The following is a 14,960-nucleotide window of genomic DNA, read 5'->3' on the forward strand; positions in this document are numbered from 1 at the left end:
CTTAGGGCAATGATTTTTAGAAACGACGCTATGACAACGCAGTAAATGAGCCGTCGATGACAACAAGGGGCCAGGTAGAAAGTAAAGTAAAATGTCCAGAGACCCCTTTTCCTTTCCTCGGTTTGAGAACGATAACGATTTTTCCTCAGGAAAACAGATTCAGGTGAGATTGTACTCAAAGATTGTCCCAAAACTTACCCTTGTGATCAATTTCTATTCTTCTTTTTTTATTCAACATTTTTAACGCCAACAACACACAACAAGTAGCTAGCTAACAGTTTTCTAGTAGCTACTTTTTTAATTTTCATTAAAATTTTAAGTAATTTTCAAAAAAAGAAGCAATATATATCCACTTGTAAAATGTAATAACCTTTACAATGCACCACACAATTGCTAGAACGCTACATTTGCTATACAATCCAGTAAAAGAACGAAGACATTGCATTATTTTTCAAAGCATTGTAGAAATATCGTAGCAAATAAACATTAACAAAGACAAACAATATCGTATCAAACTTTTACTGTTTACGTTATAATGGGATTTTCGCACATGGTAATTGCAAGAGCCAAAGATGTCTGAATTGGGTCTAAAGGCAGTAACACTACCTGATTTGTGTCAGGAGTGTAGGAATATAAGCACTACTGTACCATGTTGAAAGTCATTTATGTCACAATAAGATTTTTTGCTACAGTTGTCATGCATAAAAAAAAAGCAATGCTACTTATGTTGGTAAAACCAGTAAGGGTGTCCAAAAAACATGTTGCTAAGCAACAAGACACTGCCGTAGGAGACCATATGATGGAGTGTGATTGCCTCACTAATTTTAATGACTTTGCTATTGTTGTTAAAGAGGCACACAACTATATACTCAAAATAAAGGAAAGTCTTGTGATTCAAAGGGAGAAGCCACCTCTTAACAAGAACATAATGAGCTGTCCATTATATTTGTTTAATTAAATTTCTTCTGCACACGTTCACGATTAATATAAAGCTTTTGTTTTTTCTTAATGATCCTTGAAGTTGTCTATATATAGAGAGAACAGAATTGTAATTGTTATATGTGGTCATGGATGCAGTATACAGCCGGAAGCTAGTTAAAGAAAAAATATGTCAAAAACACACTTTGTACTATGTAGTTCTTTTTGTATTTAAAAATAAGATGGATCGCCCATCCTGCAAAAATAAGGTTAAAGCAGAAGTTAACTCAAAAATTAAAATTTTTACCTTAAAATTTATTATTTTTAAGGTTTCAAATTAAAGCTTACCTTCCATGACAAAAATGTTTATCTAAATCAACTTAAATTAGGTTGCTGATTAACCATATTAAACCAAGCTTTTTTGGTGCTACACTAGACCAAAAAAGCCTGGTTTTGATATGTTATTAATATGGAAAGCATAAAGTGCCCAAAGGCCATAAATCAACAACTACTTATGCCTAGGTTAAAATAGGCCTTTTTCCATTTTTGCAATTAATTTGAATTTAAAAAAATATTTTAATAACATGTTCAGAGTATAGAATTTATTAATGTTCCAGGCAATGAAAACAATCTAAAGACGTCATTGAGGTCAGAAATGATGTCACTTTGTTGTATCAATATTTCATTTAGATCTTTTCTATATTTTATTATTAGGGCATATATATTCTTGACAACACCTCAGTAGCCACCTGAAAGTTATGCCCAGTCAAAGAAGCTGTGGATCCCCCCCCTTCTCCTCCCCTAACTAATCTTATTTAATGGTAGAAGCTTAAAACATCTGGCAATCTGTCTGGCATCTGGCAAATATTTTGTCACAACTGAGAAAAAGCAATCTTATGATTTCGGTATAATTTACTGGAAGCCTTTGGAACAGCAAAAACAACTATTATTGGAAAAATTTTGCTAAGTTAGCGAAAACACAAAGTTTTACAGTAAAGGAAACAATTTTTTTTTTAGGTTTTTTGCAAAAAATTCATGACATACAGAAAAAAAAATTCTCTTTCCAATGACATATTTTATATTCTATGAAAATATTTGGAACATCCCTTTTTTCTGGAAAAAGCCTTTTTAGAGGTGTTATATCCTTCACACCTTTGAAAAAATATGTGCAAAATGAGTTTAGCATATTTTATGTAAACATTATGCATAATATGGAACTCCTGTATAAAATATGCATAATAATATTTTTTAGATAGTTTACTTTCACTATCGAATTAAAAAAAGTCTAAGTTAAGGAATATGCATATGAGCTGTCTCTTGTAAACCTGACTTCTGTCTATTAATAATTCTGAACCTGTGCACGCATATTCAGCATAAAGAAAAAGTTCGCACTTCTATCATCTTTCTGCATACTCAGTTCACACATTTTTATAACACCTACGAAAATCTTTAAAAACAAATATCTCGTTAGTAAATTTTCGCATACATGCCTTTACGTTTGTGGTCTCTTTTTCCGAAAACTTCCTATTGGTCATTGAAATTTTCGGTGATAAAAAGCTGAATAAATTATGCACAAAAGGTTCCCGGATTTTTTTGTATAAATTATTGATTAGCGAATTATGAGGACAGAAAGAAAAAAATATGCATTTTTTTGAATGATTATACATAATTACAAATAATTTCATAACGACGTTATTAGAAAAAAAATGGAACCTTTTTGAATTTAATTTATGCTAAATATAATGGTGCGAAAACGAGAAGTCTGCGACCACGCGTTCGGAAAAAGAAGCCATTTTAAAATGTACGGTGAAAAAAAATTGGTGTGTGTTTATTTCATTATATTTTGTTTTTGGAAAATTACCATCTCACGAAAATAACACCATCAAAAAAGTCTTTCATCAAGCATTCAGAAACAAAAAAAACAAAAAAACAAAAAAAAATAAAAGTATTGATAAATTATAAGTGTTTTTCTGAGACTACTCATCAAATGAGTTTTTTCCTTTACAGTAACCTTAACTATGTCGCATTCTGAAAGTTGACATACTTTGTATTATATATATCAGGCATAAGTAAGAATTTTGAGGAAAGAAAGTTACATAGCTTAACTTAGTCGATAAACCAGAGGAACAATGGAAAAAATATAGGTTTTTTCAGGGGCTGACGTCAAGAGTGTATATATATACTAAAACTTTTTTTGGCAAAATCTGTTTTCCATTGCATGTAATATGTAGAGCTTGAAACAGTTGCAAAGAAAATTTGTAGGACTATGTGCTTTTGACGAATGTTCAAGGAGATATAAGGGGTTAGAAATTTTACCTAACAAAATCAAAAACATGTACATTTCATGAAGAGTTACAGAGATATTGGGGCTTAAAAGCTTTTTAATGTCGTCATCAACCTGTCTATTCCGAAACAGATTCGTTGACGCACGTTTGGCAAGCGTACCCAAGTTGGTCTACGTTTGTCTCTAGTTACCCACAAGGTGAAAAATTAATGATGTTACCCCCTCATTCCCAAGCTAAATGTCTTTAAAATTATAATTGCTTTGTTACAATAGCTTCATTAGTACATGTTGAGTTGTTGACGTTTAATTTAAGCTATTGACGTTGTGACATTTAATTTGTTGATTAACACTTGATAACATTATTACTTTGGAAACTTCAAATGAAAATTAACACATCTTTGCCTGTTACAGACAGATGGACATGGTTTTTGTATTATTACAGGAGATCCGAACAAATAGCTTTAACATTTCATGTTACAATTAACTTAAATTATTTTGAAACCTTTAGAAACCAATGCAGAGAGAAAGAACTTTATCGTCTCAAAGAGATGAACCGTGGAATCGCTTATATGAAACAAAAACTCTAGCTAGTGTCCGTCGTGAAATATTTCACCATGATCCGCAGGTAGGTTTACTTAAACTTGTGGAAACAACAATTTTCTTTAATTTTCACCCTAATTTTTTGTTTTTTTGTCTTTCCTACATGGATAGTGATCACATAAATGGAACAGTTTTCACGTTGGCGAACTTGTGTTTTACGTTGGTAAACTTGTGTTTCACTTTTGCAAACTTGTATTTTACGTTTGCGAACTTGTGTTTTACGTTGCAAACTTGTGTTTCACGTTGGCAAATTTGTGTTTTACGTCGGTAAACTTGTGTTTCATGTTTGCAAACTTGTGTTTTACGTTCGTAAACTTGTGTTTTACATTACAAACTTGTGTTTCACGTCGGCAAACTTATGTTTTGCATTGGTAAACTTGTGTTTCACGTTGGCAAACTTTTGTTTCACGTCGGCAAACTTGTGTTTCGGGTCGGTAAACTTGTGTTTCACGTCGGCTAACTTGTGTTAATTGGCGAAAATCTGCTGACGTAAATCAAAAGCTTTTAAAGCGTCGGCAGTAAACACTAACTGTGTTCGTCATGTAATAAGCGCTCATTTAATTATTTTGACCTAAAGAAAAACCTAAAGTAAGCCTCCCCCAAACTCCTCAATTCTCCTAAATTTTAAAAAATAGTTCTTAAAACTCCTCAATTCTTCTTAATTTTAAAAAAATAGTTCTTAAAACTCCTCAACTCTCCTTAATTTTAAAAAATAGTTCTTAAAACTCCTCAATTCTCCTTAATTTTAAAAAATAGTTCTCAAAACTCCTCAACTTTCTCCTAGACGTAAATTTTTTAGGAACTTTATTTTTAAATCTTGTCAAATTAACTTTTACATACCTATATGATTTGCCCCTTAAATACGTCAAATGTGTTCTTTACTCATAGCATTATGTTTTAAAATGTCAAAAATTCTCAATTTCTTTGGAAAAATGCAAAGATTCCTTCAAATCTCCTTTTTTATATAAAAACCCGGTATCTGCTTAAAAAAAAGGTTGAAAGTTCTCATTAAAAGTCCTTAATCTCCTTAAATCTGTCTTTTAAAAAAGAATTGCAACCTTTCATTACCTAGCCCTTTTGTAGTATCTATCTGCCATTAAAATGCATTTGCGGTTTTCTCGCTTACAGTAACTACATTTTTTTTAGACTCCGAACGATAGTTTGGATTTCGTTATTAAGTCTGTTTACGATCACCATCAAGAATTTTTACAATCTAGTGCCCAGACTTTATATCAACCAGAAACCCTGGGTTTACCACATGGGTAAGTGAGAGGCTAGTATAAGTCGACTAAAATCCAGTTACTATTGTTCTTATTTCTTTATTTATTTTTACTGTTTACAATCATGGACAAAATGTAACGAGGCAGAAAAGCTAATTTCGAATTTTGCCACTGACAGTGATTACCTTAGTTGTTGATAAATTAGAGTCGCGTATTTAAACTTGTCAAACTTCCCTTGTACCTTAGGTTATTTAGTCTAATTCATAGTCCTGAAATATGCTAATTGTCGTTGACACCAACGTGAATTATTTCGTTTTGCAGGCGACTATGCAGTCTGACTGGTGGAGAGTCGTGACTATTTGATCTATTTGGCCGTGTTTTTAAATACTACCTTGGTTTTATTATTTTTCTCCACGATTGTAGCTAAAAAAAATTTTTAGGCGAGTGTTAAAGAACCGTTCGGACCCATCATCCATGGACAATGCTGCGGGAAAGAAAATTCCAATTGTATCCATGTCTGACAAAAAAGAAAGTATCCATAGTATAAACGGAGCCATACGTAAGTATTATCACCTTTCGAAATATGGAAAATGAAATGCTGTGTTTTGTTTGTCATATGAAAACTGGGCTCTAATGGTGTTCCAAGGGTTAAATAAACACCCTTCTAAGTCAGGCATTTTTGCAGGGAAATTTATTCGAGCGGGTGCTTATTAAGAAGGTGGCGTGTAATCAAAGCCTTACATAATCAATTATTTTATTCTTCGTATATAAATTTTCATGCATAAATCTTTGAAGGGAAAATATATTACCAAAGCAGGTTTTATTAACTATACATTTTTATTCTGTAAATTTTGTTAGAGTGTAAGCTTAGCCTAATGTCTCTAAGAAAATAGTATGACATAATTCTTTTTTTTTACAGCGAGCCATCACAGCGCTGCCACAAACAGAGGGTACTCTCGAAAACATGATGGCGGCTTTTATGGATGTTGATTGATTCATTTATTTATTTTTAATATATTTTTATATTTAATGCAAGTGATTCATATATTTGTATATATTTTTGTAAGTACTTTTTATTGCTCTAGTGATTATATAAATCCAGGTGGGTATTTTTCATTCGTTAGGCAAGGTCTTAGCTAGCTAAAAACATTTTGTCAGCTTCAGTGTTCAGTAAAATTGCAAGCGCAGCTGTTTTGGTTCGTTTGATATAATGCAAAGTTTTTAGGAAATTTTTTTTTTTTAATGTTGTATTTTAAAAATTTATTTTTCCTATAAATATATAATCGGAAATCTGTAATTCTGTTCATATTTTTTTTGAAATGACTATTTTACGACTATTTTTCAACAAACTTAACGACTAACCAATATTCCGCAGCCACAGTAGATGGCTCAAGACGAATGTCTCTCTTGTTTAGTTTTGTTTTGATTATCAAATCGATTTTTTTATATAATTATCGCATGATGTTCTCGACCATCCATACGCTTGTCACATAAGAGGTTTACTTCCTCGTCAAAAATCTTGAGAACCGATCGAGATTTTGGAATAAAATAACAAGATTCGTAGACAACTTTTCGAGCGCTTTCATATAAAAGCAATTTGTTTTTTTTTCTTCACGGGAGGTAAGATTAGTGGAAGGCTACTACGAGTAAGAATAAGCATGGATAATTAAATTAAAAATTTTGGAAAAGGCAGGCAGAGTTAAAATATTTTCGGCGATATGTTCTTAAATTTTTACGTAGTTGGGTTGTTTATAAACTGTTCATAGAAAGCCACGGTAAGCGCTTTTTTAGGGAGGCAAGACTGGTATGAGTGAGACTGGCATAAAGTCTTGGTTGCGTAATTTGAAAGCATCACATGCTTAGTAACACATCCAAGGTAACACAACCTTTTGACTGAGGCTGAATGTTGCTTGCGTATCTCTTTTTTACGTGTCTCTCCAAATTTAAATCGTGCTTACTTATTGCTTGTAGACTAACTACCTTAAGGGAATTAATTTTCGCGGATTTTGGCTATTTCCGCGAAAATAAAATCCCGCGAAAAATATGGGAAGGCCTGATCCGCGAAAATAAGTTACCGCGAATTACGTAGAAAACTTCCAACCGCGAAAATAAATTCCTGCGAAATATGCAAAAAAAAAATCAAAATCCTTAATTTTTTAATATAGATAGCGAGTCGGAATACGAAGATGATGACGAAAATATTTTTAGCATTTTACAAGATGACCTCGACAATGATGAATAATTGTAATTAAGAAATTGTTAAAAACGTTTTTCCAAAATAAAAAACCTTTTAAAATTTATAAATTTTCTTCGATTCCTTCTTTAGAAATGTATACCGAAACTTCGTATTCCCAGTGTTCGATTATATAGAAGTTTTAAAGTGAAAAAGACGTATTCCCTGATTTTGCATATCCGCGAAATTCGTTAAAAGCTTCAATCGCGAAAATGAATTGCCGCGAAATTTTCAACTCTTTCAACCGCGAAAATTAATTCCCGCGAAATTTCCTTTGCCGAGAGATCGGCGAAAATTGATTCCTTTTTTTCCGCAAAAATTAAGGAAGGGTCGTGTACGCGAAAATTAATTCCCTTAAGGTACTTTGAAATAACAAATTCACTTGCTCGCAAAGTTAATTTAAACCTCTGTTGTGCATAGTAAGTAAACAAGACGTATGATATACGCAAACAACCTCGCAAATAAAGTTTACAAAAAGCTGTCTATCAGATTGTGATTTTTGTTACAAAGTTAGACACAACACAACATATTTCGCTATTCAGATAGGCGATGATATTTGTTACGCACTACGCAGTTGTTTTTCAAAATTGATTTGTGAGATCTTTGTGAACAGAAAAAAAGTCAATTTTCGATGCGTCAGTCTGGGGTAAACTGACTCACAGGAAGAAGAAAGACCAAAGCCCCACCTAAAATTTGCGAAATACAGTAATTCAGTACCCCCCCCCCCCAAAAAAAAAAAAAGAAAAAAAGAAACAGGGTATAAGAAAGTCACTCAGTGATAAAGAGCAAAATAAAAATAATATATGAGTAAATCTTAATTGTTCGAAAAAGGAAATAGCTGTTAAAAAATATTTTCTTACGTATTGTTGTGGAAATTTTATTTTTCGCAGACTACTTTCCAGGCATTTGGGGAGACCTTAATTCTGCCTACATTTACTTTTGAAAACTTTGGTGGAAACACCTTTAATTTACCAGTTAGTTAGTTAGTTAGTTAAATAAAGCTTTCGAACACTTATCTTTTTTTAATTAACAAAAAAAAAGTAAAAATAGTTACCAAGATGAGATTCGAACACACAACTACTCCCGTGTCGGTGCTCAGAGAGGCAAAAATTTCCATTCTTATGGGACACATTTGCGTTTTAATACAAGCTCACGAGCTTGTAATAACGTAACGTGGGGATTCCAATCTAACAACTGCCTTTTCTTCCCCTTCGACTGTAAAGGGGGCCCAAACCGGCCAACAATGTTGGCTGGTTTGCGTTAGGCGCCAACATGCTCAAAAAAGATAAAAAATCTCAAAAAATGTTGGCTAACTTTATTAAATATTTAATAAATGTTGGCCAACATTTCCGCCTAAATTTGCATGTTTGTCGGTTTGCGCTGGGTAACCAACATGTTTGACAAAAAGTCGACTAACATTTTAGCTTTCGAACGTGTTAATTCGAATTTTTTGCATCCTTCTTCATTAGAGGTCAAAAGCAAATGAATGAACATTTCGTAATGTGGCTATTTGTTTTTTTAAAAAATACACGTTAACGAAACCGTACCAACATGTTGCCCGAAATGTTGGTCACAAATGTTGGTCAAAAATGTTGGTCAACATGTTGGCCGGTTTGCGATCCACTTAAGCATGTTACATTACCGCCAGAGATACGTTTCTTTGACTTTCCTGCCACTATCCTATTCGCGGTCAGGACAATGCACCAAATGGGTTAAAAAGACTACATTTAAAGTGCGCCGGGGTGAGGAATCAAACCTGAAACTTAACGATTACAAGCCAAATGCGCTACTAGTAAAGCTCATAAAGTGCTGCTTATAAAACTTTTCAAATTCTTCACATTAACCAAGAAAATATAACTAAAAAGTTTTATGACAAAGAAAGTGATAAAATGAACAGCTTAACCATTTGTGCAATAAATTTTCGCTGTTATATACACATTAAATTATCAATTAACAAATAATACAAGAGAATGTAAGTCTTCTACTTTACTAGAATAATACATTTCAACAAACCAAAAGTATTAGCCACATCATAAAGTGGAACCACGAACTATTAATAAACTCAAGGGCATAATCCTCAGAAGAGTCTCACAAGAAAAAAAGATTGAATGCTGACCAAAAATACTTTTTTTTCCACAATGTTTTCCCTTTTCGTTAGATACTCAAACAAATTTTGAAAAAAATTTTCCCCTATAGCCAGGATCTTCGGAAATTCTCACTGCTTCATTGGATAGGTTTGCTGCTGTTGTTGTTGAGGGGGAACTTGCATTACCATTCCAGGCTGTTGTACAATCACTGTGGTAGTGGCATTTGACTAAAATAAGAACGTTTCGTAAAAACACAACTTAGATTTACTCCGCATAAAAGAAGTGACAGTAGAACATTTTCTCAAATTGCCACAATTTCACTTTAACTAACTTTTCTTAGGGTGAATCCATGAAGGTATCCCCCACCCCTTCTTCCTTCGCTTTTGCCTCATCCCGTCCCTTGCGTACGCTTACATCCACTACAATTTCACATTTAGGCCTCCTCCCAACTTAAAAAGAAAGGAATTACAAAGGTTTAAAGAGTACACAAACAAGAGATTTTTTCATAAAGACAGAACATCGTATTATCAGATCACATGTTGCAAACACTTGCAAAACATCTCATTTTTAAAATCTCTAAGGTAAGTGAAATAATTTCATCTATTTCTAATAACGACTTGTTTTAACAGAATTAATGGAGAAGATTCGAAAACATTAAAATGTAAAAAAAATGGAATTACAGATCGTCAAATTGAGTACGTACGCACTTATAAAACCTTCACTAGAATAACTAAAAATATCCGTAAGACATAAAGACTCTATGTTACATAATAAAATACCTCTTTCCCTCCCCACTAAATTTTTATAACAAAAATTATCATACCCTTCACCCCTCAGACGTTACGTAATTGTTGAGTGGCCCCTAACCTTATGTAGTTCAACACAATAACAAAAACTTACTGTACAGCAGGTAGCCACACAACCAAGTATGGAAGCAGCTAATGTCACGATAGCACCAATCACCAAAAAGATGACAATGACGTACAGTAAGGTAGAAATAGCTTTTAAGTCATCGCAGTTTGACATACCTGGAAAAGAAAAATTTTACCCTATATGCACCATAAACATACCAGAATGCACCGCATGAGTGTAAAAGTTAAGAAATTATTATTGCGTTTTAAAATGTTTTCAATTTGACTCTCGAGTTAGAATTAGCAAGCGTAAACAGTGGGGAACAACATTTACATAAATCCTTAAATGCACGTCACCAACAAAAAAGAACACCAAGTAAAGGAAACAACATTGAGGAATCGAATCTCATTTCGTTGCGATGTAGAAACTACCCCGATATCCCATACCGTTTATAACTTTAGTTTCACCATCAACTCTGCAATAGCAGGCTTCTCCAATTTTTGTGCAATCGTCAACAGCACTCGCATACGCAGCCCATATAGCTACCACAATCGCAACTAGAATGGTTCCCAAACCTTGCAGAATGAAGCATAGAATATTGAGAACCATGAATGCAATCATCTATAATTAGAAGTTGTATAGCAGTACCTTGACATTTATTTGTAACACTTTGACAAGAAAAAATTAAGAAAAACAAGGACAATATTGGTTTTGACATTTTGCACGTTTCCACTGTGTTTTTTTGTTTTTTTCGGTAATGTTTTTTCATAAAACTTAGTGAAATGACGAGAATAGATTACTTAAATTTTCGTTTTTTATGCTCAATGAAGTGCAATGTTCAACGAAGGAAATTTTCGTCGCTGTAAATGATTATTTTTTGCAGGCTTTGACGTGATTTATAGATTCCAGTTGCCTTCACCTTAGTTTTAAATGTTTTATTGCATTCGTTCAAAAGTAAAAACATCTGAGAACCATGGTGAAACTCTCCAATTAGCGGACAGCATCGGTGCATGACTAAAGTGTCCGCTAATTGGAAGTGTCCGCCTTTTGGAAAGTTTTACATTTTAACCTGCAAATTAGAAAATAAAGCCGATTTTTGTATCACAAAGGAAGAACCCCAAATGATAATATAATATTAACATAATAACAACGAACCAAACTTCCAATCTTTGAAGTCTTCCATACAAATTTTAAAAAAGATGGATAAACGATTAAACATGTTGTACATGTTCCTGTTATGTATCGCCTTCATGGTTACAAGCTGATAAAGTGGTCAATAAAGAAAATTGACGAGATTAAAAGCAAGATAGACACAAAAATTGTAGAATGTTTGAAATAAACGTTAGAAAAACTATTCATTTTTGTCTATTTTTCTTTGCTTTTGATTTTTTGGACTGTTCGCTAATTGGGAGAGAGAAAAAATCCATATTTGCTCTTTGGTGCAAAAATATTATCCACCAATTAGAGTGTCCGCTAATTAAGTGTCCGCTTTTTGGAAAGTTATTCATGAGACTTTGACTAGAAAACGGCAGTTGTATGACCAAAGTGTCCGCTAATCAGAGGTGTCCGCCTTTTAGAGTGTCTGTTACTTGGAGAGAATACTGTATTCCGATTAAACAATATTAACTGATGTTGGCATAACATCCATTCTCGACCCCAGCGCTCTTTGAGATTAAAACATGGAGGTTTATCTTAAAAATCTCTGGGGTCGAGAACGCATAATACCTTATTAGTCTCAAAACAGATCAATTTGAAGTTATTCAGTCATTAACACATGTAACAAAAGCAAGTTCCAAGTATCGTCCCTGTTTTGCTCCACTGGAAATAGAGTTAACGTTTCTTAACATAATTGATTGATATTTAACTTACCGCGCATTTGTTTTTTGTGAATCCCGTTACAAGACCCAAAATTCCGGGAATGATAAACTAAAATAAGAAAAAAAGTTAACACATGAAATTATTTTAAGTTTCATTTAGTATATTACAGAGCCACATCGACTTGCTAAAAATATGAGATAAAAATATGTGCCCGTCTTCTTCTGTTCTGTCTTTTTCTTTCTTCGGAGCAACTATAGAATACCCATTGAATAATATAAATATTATCATGTCATAAACAAGCGATTTTATTCTAGGCTACCTTTCGACAGCTACAGCTGTCATCGACGGGCAATGATCGTAATTATTTTTGGCTATTTATTATTTGAAGAGATAATTAGAGGATCGAAATTAACCAATCAGATCACAGTAATTAAAGTAATTAACATTTTCACGGAAGCAATAAATTGATTAAAATCTTTCCTTTTTCTAAAAGTTCACTTTTTTGTTACGTTTGTCCCGAACCATTTTTTGCACTTGTTTCTAAATGTTCGCTTTCCGAAGTGCGGGTAACCATATTTCTGGAAGTTGATAGGAAATACTATTAATATGAGTATTTCTGTCTATACTATTTATGGTTTCTTTTACGTTTCTTGCTGTCAAACCAGACTCTCGGTCTATGATCTTATTATTGTCCCACTCTATAACATGATCATTCTTCCAGCTATGGTCCACAATCTCATTTTTGTCTGTATCTGCGTTGCGTACGGCTCTTTTGTGCTCTTGCACACGTTGTTTAAACATTCGTTTTGTTTCACCGACATAAACAGCATCACAATCCTTACACGGGATTTCGTAGACAAAATTACATTGACTCTCTAGACATATTGTGTCTTTCAGATGCGACAGTACACTACGTAGCGTGTTTTTAGATTGAAACACTGGCTTTATTTTATGATCTTTCAATACCCGACGAAGTATGTTACTTGTGGCTACTGGTTCATTTTCCGCATCTTCCCTGTCACTGCTCTTATCAGTCCTGTTCATGATTTTCCTCTCAACCTTCTTAATGGTCTGTCTCGAGTACCCATTTGCAAGTAAGGCGTTGTTTATATGAGATAACCCTTTCTTTCAGTCATTCCCTCCACTGACTCTGTCCAGTAAGAAGGACACTACACTTTCTTTGCAAGACATTTGGTGATTAGATGTGTAGTACATTTTTAAAATTATAGAATACCCCCCCGTAAAAAAATTAAAACTATGTAACTCAGCAACGCAACAACGCACCTACTCAGCAATACAGCAACGTAGATGCTCAGCTACGCAGCAACGCATCTACTCAGCAATACAGCAACGTAGATGCTCAGCAACGCAACAACGCACGTACTCAGCAATACAGCAACGTAGATGCTCAGCAACGCAACAACGCACGTACTCAGCAATACAGCAACGTAGATGCTCAGCAACGCAGCAACACAGCTACTCAGCAATACAGGAACGTGGATACTCAGCTACGCAGCAACACAGCTACTCAACAACACAGCTACTCAGCAATACAGCAACGTGGATACTCAGCTACGCAGCAATGCAGCTACTCAGAAAAATAGTTTTAAATGGTATTAGATAGTTAAGAGGGATCTGAGCAAAAGCTTCGTTTTTAAAATTAAACTAGTTTAAAAAAACATTGTTTAACATTATATCAATGTTTTTTAATAACTAAAAATATTAAATGAATAAGGAAACTATTTAAAGAACGAAAAATTTGTCATTACGAATGTATACACTATGAGGCTAAACTATAGAATCATGAAAGCGAAGTCGTTATATTACAAAATGTTTAGTGTAACAAACCAACTTGGTATGTTTGTTGATATTTTACTTCAGTTTAACTGACCAACTGTGTGTTAATCTAGAAATACTGAGCTTTGCGTAGCTGCGTGCGTAGCTGCGTTGTTGCTGCTGCTATATTTGTTAGTTTAATTTTTTTTATTATTGCGTTGCTGCGTTGCAGAGTCTTATAGTCTCATTTTTTTTACGGGGGGTATTTTATAGTTTAGCCCTTTATCTTTATGGTATTTTTTTGTTTGTTTGTTGTATAAAAAACTGAGCAAAGGATATATTAGCCCATGTTATTAATCTGACAAGAAAATAAAGGTAAACCAACTTACAGGTATTCCAGCCCAATACGGAGTCAGGCTAGTGCTCATTTCGGCTTTTCCCGCCATTACAAAAGAACATATGATCACAATAAGTGCCAGAACAAGTTCGATTGCTCCAAGGACAAGCCCTGCCATCGCATGACCTTTCAGAATCTCTCCAGCCATTTTCGATTTTTATTCTAAATAATCTATAATGTTGAAAAACTTTTTAACTTCTTCTATGAGCTTTTAATCGCAACGCAACATTAAAATTTAAAATTTATATTTTTTCAAAATATTGGGTTTCTAGCAACAGAGTTAGTATATGATAAATTCAGGACCCACTTTGCACGACATAAAATTGATATAAAATAATATAAAAATAATAGATCCTCATAAAAAGGTTAACTGCACCATAAAATGGAATAATTTAAAACTTTAGCACATGACAACAAGTTAAAAAAAATTATAAAAATATAACATTTAATGTGAATAGCCAGTCTTTAAAATTGTTAACACAATATCGCTTCCATATCCATAGTAACAAAACAACTTTTTTCTAATATATAATTAAAACTGAAATTGAGTTGTATCGGTTTTTATTCACACCAATTCTCACAACGTTTTACTCTAGCAAAAAATAAAAATTAATTCATCGTAGCATAGCGACATCAAAAGAAAACACTCATTTTGAAATTCGATAAACTTTCGAATATCTTGAAGACATTGCATTGAGCGCGCAGTTCAGCTATTCACGTATTTTGGTATGTAATTGTAAAGGGCGATTTTCACAATGCAAATTGGACAGCGAAT

General features: G+C 33.4%; 2 protein-coding genes across 2 annotated transcripts; one reads left to right on the plus strand and one right to left on the minus strand.

Annotated features, from left to right (window-relative positions):
• The first annotated feature begins 17 nt into the window (after positions 1–17).
• On the plus strand, positions 18–6,319 carry LOC130625949 (protein CFAP276-like). Its single transcript, XM_057441072.1, has 5 exons — positions 18–163; positions 3,711–3,827; positions 4,949–5,064; positions 5,463–5,581; positions 5,942–6,319. Exons 1-5 carry the CDS (start codon positions 92–94, stop codon positions 6,010–6,012), a joined length of 495 nt encoding a protein of 164 aa, XP_057297055.1. The 5' UTR covers positions 18–91; the 3' UTR covers positions 6,013–6,319.
• A 2,801-nt stretch (positions 6,320–9,120) lies between these two features.
• LOC130625996 (membrane-spanning 4-domains subfamily A member 4D-like) lies at positions 9,121–14,426 on the minus strand. Its single transcript, XM_057441117.1, has 5 exons — positions 14,178–14,426; positions 12,064–12,120; positions 10,641–10,815; positions 10,243–10,370; positions 9,121–9,569 (listed from the first exon to the last, which is right to left on the minus strand). The coding sequence occupies exons 1-5, from the start codon at positions 14,331–14,333 to the stop codon at positions 9,471–9,473; spliced, it is 615 nt and encodes a 204-aa protein (XP_057297100.1). The 5' UTR covers positions 14,334–14,426; the 3' UTR covers positions 9,121–9,470.
• Positions 14,427–14,960: the final 534 nt, after the last annotated feature.

Source organism: Hydractinia symbiolongicarpus, chromosome 14 (genome assembly GCF_029227915.1).
Source record: "Hydractinia symbiolongicarpus strain clone_291-10 chromosome 14, HSymV2.1, whole genome shotgun sequence".
NCBI classification, from domain to species: Eukaryota; Metazoa; Cnidaria; class Hydrozoa; order Anthoathecata; family Hydractiniidae; genus Hydractinia; species Hydractinia symbiolongicarpus.